At 36.6% G+C, this 11,738-nt stretch overlaps 1 protein-coding gene across 2 annotated transcripts; it reads left to right on the forward strand.

The window, feature by feature from the left end:
* Dbr1 (debranching RNA lariats 1) lies at positions 1-9,718 on the forward strand. 2 transcript variants are annotated; one of them, XM_015487009.2, is made up of 8 exons: positions 2-342; positions 914-1,038; positions 1,695-1,775; positions 2,889-2,974; positions 4,555-4,779; positions 7,090-7,170; positions 7,848-7,993; positions 8,841-9,718. In XM_015487009.2, exons 1-8 carry the CDS (start codon positions 146-148, stop codon positions 9,535-9,537), a joined length of 1,638 nt encoding a protein of 545 aa, XP_015342495.1. In that variant the 5' UTR covers positions 2-145; the 3' UTR covers positions 9,538-9,718. The 2 variants fall into 2 exon arrangements, with proteins under 2 accessions (XP_048649922.1, XP_015342495.1); XM_048793965.1 differs by lacking the exon at positions 4,555-4,779 and having other exon boundaries at positions 1-342.
* The last annotated feature ends 2,020 nt before the right edge of the window (positions 9,719-11,738 follow it).

Below are 11,738 nucleotides of genomic sequence, written 5' to 3' on the forward strand. Positions count from 1 at the left end.
GATTACATTTGCCGGAGTCAAACGCGGCGGCGGCTCAGTGCAAGTTGGCGGGAGCAGAGCGCTGCTTTGAGTTGCGCGCTGTCGGGCCTCGGCCGCAGGCGGTCTCCGGTGCTGAGGGCGGTGCTCAGCGCCCCAGGCCGGCAGGATGCGGGTGGCTGTGGCCGGCTGCTGCCATGGCGAGCTGGACAAGATCTACGAGACGCTGGCACTGGCCGAGCGGCGTGGCCCTGGGCCCGTGGACCTCCTTCTGTGCTGTGGCGACTTCCAGGCTGTGCGCAACGAGGCCGACCTGCGCTGCATGGCTGTGCCCCCCAAGTACCGCCACATGCAGACCTTCTACAGGTGAGGGACGCGGTCTGGGCCTCTGATCCGGCGGTGCGGAGCGTGTGACCGGTCGGCAGAGGAGGGAGACCCAGGACTGGGTTCGAATCCCCTGCTGCCCTGACAAGCTCTCTCCTTTGGTTCCCGTCTTTGTTCAACCTAAGACCTGGCGCTTAGGAAATGTCACTTTCCTTTTTTCCGTTTTCTTTTTCTGTATACATCTGTCTGTTCTGTTTCCCAGGCAGCCTGAGGGGGAAACCTGGAGGAAGAAGCCAACAGGTTTCAATATCTTGTACTTGACAGGACTCTGGAATTAGTTCATTTAATGATCCAGGAGTTTTTATTGGACGCCTGCTGTGTGCTAGTACTGGTTTTAGAAGCTTTTGAGTTATAGCCGTGAACCTGACACTGAAAGTGGGCCTGCTTGAAATTCGGTCTTCATTCTTAAGGACAAGGATGGATACTTGGGATTGTTTACAAAGATCTTTTTAACTTTTTATGATGAGCTTAACTTTTTTCCTTGCAACGTTATTTTGCTTTTCTGTTATGCCTGTTTTAGTAATTGACAACTTTACCCTTATGTTCTTTCTAGGTATTACTCTGGAGAGAAGAAGGCCCCAGTTCTTACAGTCTTCATTGGCGGAAACCATGAAGCCTCAAATCATTTGCAAGAGTTACCCTATGGTGGCTGGGTGGCACCAAACATTTATTATTTAGGTATGTGTACATGTATAATTTTTTGGTTTGATGGGATGGAAGAGCCTGTTAGGATTTATATTAGTAGGGCAGCATCTTGAAGTGTATATAGTATTTGGGGGAATATTCTGAATTTAAATAGTTAATCATGAAAATTTAGTTAAAATAATTACTAAATGGTTAATCACAAAAATATGTCCTTGCTTCATCTAATGTTTTGAGATACTTAATAAGACTGCAGAGACTTTACTATTTGTAGTTATTATTATTTGTAGTATTAGAGATTGAAATATAAAACTTCAGGTACTTATACCTGATGACTTGCAGATGTATAATGCATAATTCCATTATAGGACATTTTTCCTTATGTTTCCCCCCTTCTTCCTCACCACTATGTTCAGTGAGTTACCAAATCATGTCTGTTTCCCTTTTAACACTCTACTTCATCTATGGACCAGAATGAACTTAGTCTCTTGGCTGACTTGCTTCTAGGCCTTTTCACCCTAGTCTTACCTTATATATTGTTGATATACTATGTAAGAAGAATAACTTTATCATGGTACTTATTTTCAAATAATTTTAGGACTGTATGGAATTTCAGGCCTCTAAATGATTTATTATTAGTAAAGAAATTGCTTTTGTCTATACTAACTTTATTTAATTGCATGATTTTTCAGGTTTGGCTGGTGTGGTAAAATACCGAGGTGTAAGGATTGGTGGAATCTCTGGTATCTTTAAATCTCATGACTATCGAAAAGGTATTGCTGTTTTTGGAAATTATTTTTAAATTTTAAAACTTGTGTGCTTCAGAATAACAAGCAACACATGTAGTTTAACTTATTCTTTACATTTTTTTCTGCGAATGATTTTTTTTCTCAACTTTTTATTATAAATTTTTTTTGGGAGGGTGCTGGGAATTGAACTCAGGGGCACTCAACCACTGAGCCACATTTCCCAGCTCTATTTTTTGTATTTTATTTAGAGACAGGGTCTCACTGAGTTGCTTAGTGCCTCACCATTGCTGAGTCTGGCTTTGAATTGCTGTCCTCCTGTCTCAGCCTCCTGAGCTGCTAGGATTTCAGGCATGTGCCACCACACCCAGCTATTATAAAATATTTTATATATTTGAAAATATAGACCACACTATCATATCTGTGTATCCACCATCTAGTTTTCTTTGTATTTGCCATTTTAACTTTGATTTTTAAAAAATAAAACAGTAGAGATAGAACTGAAGTTCATTGTTTTCCCATCCTCTATTTTCACTCTTTTTCTTCCTTCCCTCTCCTTGCCAGGCAGTTCCTATTCTCAGGTTGATGTTTATTATTCACTTTAGTATTTTATGTTACTGACGCACATATAAGAATTTTAAACAATGTATTATATAGTGTGTTTTAAGCTTTGTATAAATGTATCTTATTGCTGGTAGCTTTCTGCAACTAGCTTCTTTGTTTAACATGTTTTGAACTCTGAATTCATATATATAACTACATGGTTCACTAGTATATAATATTTTGTTGTGTAAGTATACCCTACATGGTTCACTAGTATATAATATTTTGTTGTGTAAGTATACCACAAAGTACCAGTCATTCCACTGTATCTGAAAGAGTTAGACCTTGATTTTTAAAGTTACAGAAACAGCTTGGATTCATATTGATTTCATAAATTTCTTGGGTTAAGTTGCCAGTTAAAACTTAAATCTTCAATCTGTCAAATCACAAATCTGCTCCCCACCCCTCTGCTCTCCATGATTCTGAACCATTGACGTGATGTACAAAAATAGGCTGTCTAGTTGTAGCACATGCTAGTGTAAATTGAAACCAGTCTTGGGAAGATATCTACAATAATAAAGCTTATTTCTCTTTAAGGTCATTTTGAGTACCCCCCTTATAACCCATCTACAATAAGAAGTATATATCATGTGAGAAATATTGAAGTCTATAAATTAAAACAGGTATGTCAAAAGTCTATCATAGCAGATTGAAAAAAAATTAATTTTGAAACAAAATGTATTTTGATTATATTGGTATACTACTTTTGAGAACAATTGATTCAATATTTCAAAAAGGTGGATTTCAAATTGCTTGTAGGAGGTTCATAGATGAATAAGTTTTTTAATTGTTAAGAATTTATTTTGGTTGGTAATTATAAATTATAAATTAATTCCTGATTTCAGGTATTATACTTAGGGTAAATCTAAGAATACATGTTAAACTCTAGTGATACTTTGAAGAAAAAATTAAACATTTTATGTGATAGTAATGAAATAATGGTATCAAAGAGAAAATAATGGGAAAGATGATAGAGGATATGGGAAAGTTGTAAAGATGGTATTAAAATGTTGACTTAATGGGAGAGTAGATAAAACTAAGTTTTTGTTTGAAAACCTGTGTGGCTGACATTGGGCTGTGCAGTTTTCATACAAGTTATTTTGTGTAATCAGCTCAAATCCTGTAAGGCAGATCTTATATAATTCCCTCACTTGAAGTATGAGAAACCAGGGCTCAGACAGGTGAGTACCTGCCAGGACCTCCCAGGTGGTCCAGTGGGAGCACCTGCCTGATTCTGCTCAGGCTCCATCACCCTCCCTAGAGCCTCCTCAGGGGCATAAGATTGCTCGCTCACCTTACTTTTATGTGGCATTCATACAGTTCCCTTCGGTGGCTTTTTCCTTTCACCTGTCTAAATCCTACCAGTCTTTTAAGACCCAACTTAGATATCACTTCCCAACTGAGACTTCTGGTTTAAAGTCATTACCCTTCCCTGAAGTTTCACTATGCCTATTATCCATACTAGTTATTCAGTGGGTGGTCATATCAAGGTTACATTTTATATTGTTGGCCAGTTATTTTGGTTGTTTTAATTTAGTTTTCCAAGAATTTATTTCAGATTACTTGAAGGTGCTGGGATAAGTAAAGTATGCAGTGTGTTTTGTGTCCTCCTCATGAAGATACCAGCTGGCCAATTTATATATTAAATATTAATTTATTTCGTAAATAGAGAGTTTTGTGTATGCCATATGAACCCATTAGATTTCCACTCTCCCCCAACCCCCACCCCACTCTGATCCTGGGATCATGCATGCTAGGCAAATGTTCTACTGCTGAGCTACTTCCCTATTCCCCCTTCTGATAAGCCTTTGGGATTGCTGTATCAGTTACATTAATGTAACGTAATTGTCTGGATCTTCAAAATCGTCATTTCTTTACCAAGGAGAAAAGAACTATGGTTATCATATATTTCAGATACAGACTTCACCTAATTGACGGTCTAATCAGTCTGTCTCTGCTGCTCTGCCTTACAACAGAAAATAGGGTAATTTCTGAGGCAGAGAAAAAGCTGCTCCTCTTTGCCTAGATGAATGAGGAACCTCATTTTTTTTTTTTTTACTTCTTTAAATAAACTGTCTCTAGAATGAATTACACATACATCTAGATATTTAAATGCATGAGTGGTTGTGTGCTGGTGGAAAGAAGGGAGGGGTTGTTTTTAGTTTTTGAGAATTTTTTTCTTTTTTTCCTTCTGTTTTTAAAGCTGAAGCAGCCTATAGATATATTCTTATCTCATGACTGGCCAAGAAGTATTTATCATTATGGAAATAAGAAGCAACTTCTTAAGACCAAATCTTTTTTCCGACAAGAAGTGGAAAATAACACATTAGGAAGTCCCGCTGCTTCGGAGCTTTTAGAGCACCTAAAACCTACTTACTGGTTTTCTGCACACCTTCACGTGAAATTTGCAGCCTTGATGCAGCATCAGGTAGAAATCAAAATATATATTCCTTCCTTTTGCAAATGCTTATTGAACATCTATGAAATAGGCACTGTTGGCCTATTTTAGTTAGACAAAGAAATGAAAGGTAATGCATCTCTTGTGAGTAGCTCAATACAAAAGTGTGGGGAAGAGACAAAGCACGCAATTACAAAACAGTGTAAGATTGGTTGCAAAGTGCTAAAGTGCTACAGAAATGCCTAAACCAGATTGTGGTGGGATGGGAATGTGGCAGAACTGAAGAGGGAGAGGTTTCCAAGGTTGAGCTGAGTCTTGGAAGTTCTAGGAAGAAATAGATTCTAAGAGTATTTTAATAAGAGGAACCAACATGTGCAAAGGCTAGAGTTCTAAGAGCATTTGGGAAACTGCAGGTAGTCCCTGTGGCTGAGACACAGGGACAGATGAAGCTGGAATAAAATCTTAACTGCTTTCTGGACCAGACTACAGAGTTGGGGTTTAAAGCAGAAGATGATATAGAAAGTTGGGGAGCAATGAAACTGCATGTTCATTTTAGAAAGATTAGTTTGGCAGTAGTTTTGTGTGTGGACTGGAGTAATATGAAATGGGAAACACAGGAGGCTCTTTTAGCAAAAGAGAGGGTTCTGTCTAAGACAAAAAGTACAGAGAACGAAGCAGGTTCTAGAGAGAGTTAGGAAGCAGAATCATCAGGGTTTGATGACAGAAGAGAATCTAAGAAGACTCCTTGAGTTTTCTTTGGGTAATTGCAAAGGTGATGATGTTTAATGGAAAGTAGAGAATAAATACTTATAAATAGGCTCTTAAGTCTTCTATGGAAATTTCAGGAGTTGTTAATACACTAATGGGCATTGCCTTTCTCAAGTGGAATGTGATGTGTAGTACTTCCCAAATTTACTTCACCAAATACTTTTTTTGTGTTAAAAGTACACTTTAACAATGTCCCTAAAATGTCATTTCATCTGAAAACATTTCAAAGGCTGCTTCTGTTGTGGACTTATTGTTCTCACAATAATTTTCTTAAGTAATACTAAAATTCATAGACTACCAGAAATATATAATAGTACCTCCAGGTTTCACTGAGAGAAGGGCAGAGGTTAGTTCTTCCACTTAGCTTTAGGCCACTGCCACTCAGTTCCAGTCACCTGTTTATGTCACTGTCCTTTTCCATAATGTGCTACTCTCTCCTGCTTCTTAGGACTCGCAACATTCTTGGCTCTTGAATTTTTATTGAAGCATCTGATGTGCTGGTTTTTCCCCATTCATCTTCTGTTGTCAGCCTGCGTTAATGCCACGTTTTATCCCTTTTTATTTGTTCCTCAGCCTCCTCTGACTTTGGTGAAACCAAAGATCAGTTTTCCTCAGAACTGCTTTGCTGCCAAATCTGCCTCTAATCTCTGCTTCTTCCGCCTTTTTCAGTACCTCCCCAGAAAAGAATTGGTACTTGGTCATCAGCAAGATGTACAATAGCTTACTTTCTTGTGTTTTTATTTTTTTAACCTTCATGTCCCTTGGTTCAGTGAGTCACTTTTGTACTTCTCCCAGTACGACATTCATGTTTGTGGTTTCTGTTCTGTGGTTCCTTTTGTCAGTTCACTTTTGGGGAAAAAAAAAAAAAAAAAAAAAACTTCATTGAAACATAATTTTTAACACATCTCAAATGCATAATTCAGTGATTTTTAAGTAAATTTCCAGAGTTCTGCAGATGTCAGATACTGAAGTTTCATTGCCCCAAAAGATCCTTTGTGGCTATTTGTAGTCAATCCTTATTCTCATCCTCAGCCCCAGGCAATGACTAATTCGTTTGCCTCTTCTAGATGGTTTGTGTAAATGGAACCTAAAATAAATAGGTTTTGACATCTGTTTTTCTCCCTGGCTTATTTTTTGAGTCACTTATGTAGCATGTATTAGTATTTCATTCCTTTTTAGTGCTTAGTATTTTATTTTGTGGATACAGTTCGTCTACCTTTGGTAGTTTTAGTTCTGCCAGTTTAGTTTACACTCTTTAGTTATCTTTTATCCTTGTAGTGTATGCTTTGATTTATATTTTATAAGCTTTCATTTGACATGAATACCGTCCTCAGTTTTTGCTTTGAAATTTGTAAGGAAAGTGAGGCCCAGAGACTTTAAGTGCTTTGCCTGCCTTTGTACAAGTAGATATAGAACTTTTTTTTTTTTTTTAAAGTAACAGTTATTCTTTTGACACAAAACTCAGAGGCATGTGGCATGTGCAATAAAGATTATTTCTTCTGTCTTATTCAATGTATGACTGACCTGTGATGTTTGGACTTTTTTTCTTAAATCATGGTTCATATTATCTAGGCTGAAGAAAAAGGACAGACTGCCAAAGCAACCAAATTTTTAGCCTTGGACAAGTGCTTACCACACAGAGACTTTCTTCAGGTAAAAAGAAAATGAAGTAGCTTTATAATATATTTTATACTTTCAATAGTTAAAAACATTTTTTAAATTTTCCTTTCAGAATTTATTTGTGCTCTTTGTAAATTTATATAATCAGAGAATTCTTTTTTTCTTTTTGGTACGGGGATTAAATTCAGGGGCACTTAATCACTGAGCCACATCCCCAGCTCTATTTTGTATTTAATTTAGGGATAGGGTCTCACTGAGTTGCTTAATGCCTTGCTGTTGCTGAGGCTGGCTTTGAACTTGCAATCCTCCTGTCTCAGCCTCCCGAGCTGCCCCAGCAATCAGAGAATTTTTAAGGGTACTAGGGGTTGAACTCAGGGGTGCTTTACCAGTGAACTACATCCCCAGCCATTTCCCCCCACCCCATCTTTTTAAAATGTTGATATAGGGTATACCTAGGATGCAAAGGATGGCCTCAAACTTGCAGTCCCCTGCCTCGGCCTCCAAAGTTGCTGAGATTACAGGTGTGCACCACCAGCCCTGGCATATTCTGAGAATCTTTAAGGCTATTTAAGTTATATTGATGTTTTAAAATTAAATGGTTGATTTACAATTAAGTTGTTTTAAATTCTTTTTTAATTTTCTTAATATTCAAATTCTTGGACTACCAAAAATACATAATATTACCTAAAGATATCAATTTCTTTCTGTAGGTATTAGAAATAGAACATGACCCCAGTGCTCCTGATTACTTGGAGTATGATATTGAATGGCTCACTATTCTCAAGGCTACTAACAATCTTATTAATGTGACTGGAAGCCTATGGAATATGCCTGAAAATAATGGTCTGCATACAAAGTAAGTCTGACCTCTTTAGGACTTCCTTCTCTTTTGCATGTACAATTATGTCTCTCTCAACTTTGTTTTGTTTTGGGGTTCCCAAGGTGTTTGTTTGATCTGTAGAAAGGAGGAGGGAGCAGGATAAGAGAGTTTGCTATAATCTGGGTATTTGGCAAACCTACTGTGAATTGCCTGCCCAGTGACGTGACATATTTTTTTAGGCACAGTACTTACCTGGGGTTCCCAGCTTGGGACTGACTGGGTTACTGCAGCCTTTGGCCCCAGTAGACACTGGCTATGGGGCCCCACCTTTGTTTTTAGTCACAGGAATCATTGTTGATTAAGTATAAGAACAATGCAAAATTGAGTGACTATAATAGTCTAGAAAACTACAAGTTTTCCATCCAAGGGAGATAAGCAAATGGACTATTGAACATCAACCCAAGTAAATTTGTAAGTGAAATTTGTGGATAAAACTATAATGAAGTCACATTAAAAAGTAAGGGTAACTGGGGCTGGAGTTGTGGCTCAGTGTTAGAGCACTTGCCTGGTAAGTGTGAGGCTCTGGGTTCAATCCTCAGCACCACATGTAAATAAATAAATAAATAAAATAAAAGATTCATTTACAACTAAAAGAAATATTTTAATAAATAAATAATGGTGACTGTTTTGAGTTACAAGTTAAGGATTTTTCTAAGAGTTGTTTTATTTCTAAGTGATCCTTTGCTAATTTAACTGTAATTTTACTACATGGAATTTGATAGCTATTTACTCTATATCCTTGTACCTGGAGTCCATAGTTAGGTTTATCATTTGTTGAGTGAAGTTGATAAAATGTAAAAATCTATTGTTCTGATTTTTGTAGGTGGGACTATAGTGCAACAGAAGAAGCTATGAAGGAAGTATTGGAAAAACTGAATCATGACCTCAGAGTTCCATGTAACTTTAGTGTAACAGCTGCTTGTTATGACCCTAACAAGCCACAAACACAAATGCAGCTGGTTCATAGGATCAATCCTCAGACTACTGAGTTTTGTGCCCAGCTTGGCATCACAGACATTAACGTCAGCCTCCAGAAGGCCAAGGAAGAACATCATTTATGTGGTGAATATGAAGAGCAGGATGATGTAGAGAGTAATGACTCTGGAGGGGACCGGAGTGAATACAATACAGATACATCTGCCCTATCCTCTATCAATCCAGATGAAATAATGTTAGATGAAGAGGAGGAAGATGATGATAATATTGTAAGTGCACATAGCGACTCGAACACACCATCCATAGAACCTTCTTCGAATCAAGGTTCTGACTTTTCTGCAAGCTTCTCTGATATCAGGATCTTGCCAGGTTCCATGATTGTATCTTCTGATGATACATCAGGTTCACCAACTGATAGAGAAGGGAAACTTGATGAGGCCGTGGAGTTGGAGAATGAAAAGGACTTAACTGAGATGCCATTGAAGAGGCGGAGTGATGAACATGAACCTGAACAGAGAAAGAAGATTAAGAGGAGGAATCAGGCAATCTATGCTGCAATAGATGATGATGATGATGATGCATAAGACAATTTACTTAGTACTACGTGTAGATGTGTAATTTTTGAGACCCTATTTTTAGAGTTGAATTTTTGATTAAAGACTTTGTAATAATGAAATTACATAATAGAATTTTAGTTAGATATTGACTTTGTCTTAAGGCCTTTGTATGTTTTGAATATAAACATATTAAAGTTTCATATATTCACTTGATCGACTACCCTTTTTTGAAGACATCATTTACTTCATTTTTCCATCAAATGCTTATTACATGTGTACTTTGTGCTAAATACTCTTCTGTCAGTTGGGGCTATAAAGATGAGTAAAACAGGGATTTTTGCCTTCAAGGAGTTATTACTGTAAATGTTTTGAAATGTAACTTGTAGCATATTTATATTTTGTTTTACAAAGTTATGTCATTATTGTATATATAATCATATATGCTTTCTTTTCATTATAATTTTCCCCCATAATCAGTTCTTAATGTCTGTCAAATATAAATTTAAATTGAAGATGGTAGATAAGATTTCAGGAAATAAATTATTATAAATACTGAACATTGGTAAACATAAAGTATTATACTTAATTGCCAAAATTAGTAATCCTATTGATGCTCATATTTTAGCTTTAATTTTTACATAACTATAGTAACTATACACAGACCATTTTTGCATAATTATGAACAAGGGCTAAGTTCACAATTCTGCCCTTTATGCTGCATAATGGATTACTAGTGTTAAAAGTATTTTTCAAAATCTATGTGGAAAATCTACACTTGTGTTGTCTCTGGCTTTAATGCCTTTGCCACCTGAGGAGAGTCACCCTAGCTTTTGGATGAGGAATCATGGGATTCAAAGATTGTTCCAGAATCTCATTATTCCCTGCAGCCCAAATCCAGGAGAACATTTAGAAAAATAATGTAGCAACTGGTTTCCATCTTGTCAGCATTTGATTTGATAAAGGTCTAGGACTTTGGGGCTTTTATTTTTTATTTCCTATACCCTGCTTTTTAAGAGTTGAGTATTTAATTCCCATGTGTTGATTCTAATTTATGTAAAGTATTTGGAAGTATAAATTTCTCCTAGTCACTGATTTAATCCATGAAAACTGATATTTGGTGGTTTTTCCCAGAAAACATTTTTTAGCAAGAAAGCCCAGAATTTATTGCATGCCTAAGGCATTGGGAATACTGTACTCCCCCTAGAAACTCTTCAAGGTAAAAGCAAAAATTAGTTAGATATAAAACATATTAGAATTAATAAATGTTCTAAAAAAGAAAAAAGTCATCCTCTGGCTTACCCAATCAGGAAAGCAAGTAAATGCAAATATGAGAAAAAGGAAAGAAATAATGAAAAAATATTCAGAATGAATAAAATGAGTCTGTATAATGTTATGAATTTGATACATAGATGGTTAATTCCAAGGAAAATGGAATTTACAGATGCCATAGCAGAAGTGGAGAGAAACAATCTCCATACATGACACACAGAAAGCTATTAGATTTACCCCCATTAAAAAAAATTACCTGATATAGAAGGTTTCAGGAGGAAATTATTAAATCTAAAAGTCTGTTCCCAAATATAAAAAAATGAAGAAAGTTTTAAGATCTATTTTTATGAAATAAAAAATGTCATTAATGCCAAATCTGAAAGAGTATGTAAATAAAGAGCCACAAATCAATCTCATGAGAATATTGAAACAAAAGTTCTTTAAAAATTAGGAAATAAAGGCTGGGGTTGTAGCTCAGTGGTAGAGCACTTGTCTAGCATGTGTGAGGCATTGAGTTCAATCCTCAGTTCCACACAAAAATAAAGGCATTGTGTCCATCTACAACTAAAAAAGAAAAATTAGGAAATAATCTATAGTAAATTTTAAGGTGATTTGATCTTATCAATAGAAGTGGGTTTAATATTAGGAAATCTGTTTATAGAATGGACAAGTTAATAGCACTAAGGACAAACAATGATCTACACAGATGATGAAAAGGCCCTTGACAAAATTCTGGAATTCATTTCTGAGTCGGGGCAGGAATTGTAACAAACTCCAGCATCTTTTTTTTTTTTAATTTTTTTTAAGAGAGCGAGAGAATTTTTTTAATATTTATTTTTTAGTTTTCAGCGGACACAACATCTTTGTATGTGGTGCTGAGGACCGAACCCGGGCCGTTCGCATGCCAGGCGAGCGCGCTACCGCTTGAGCCACATCCCCAGCCCACTCCAGCATCTTAA

This window comes from Marmota marmota, unplaced genomic scaffold, assembly GCF_001458135.2.
Source record: "Marmota marmota marmota unplaced genomic scaffold, marMar, whole genome shotgun sequence".
Classification (NCBI taxonomy): Eukaryota; Metazoa; Chordata; class Mammalia; order Rodentia; family Sciuridae; genus Marmota; species Marmota marmota.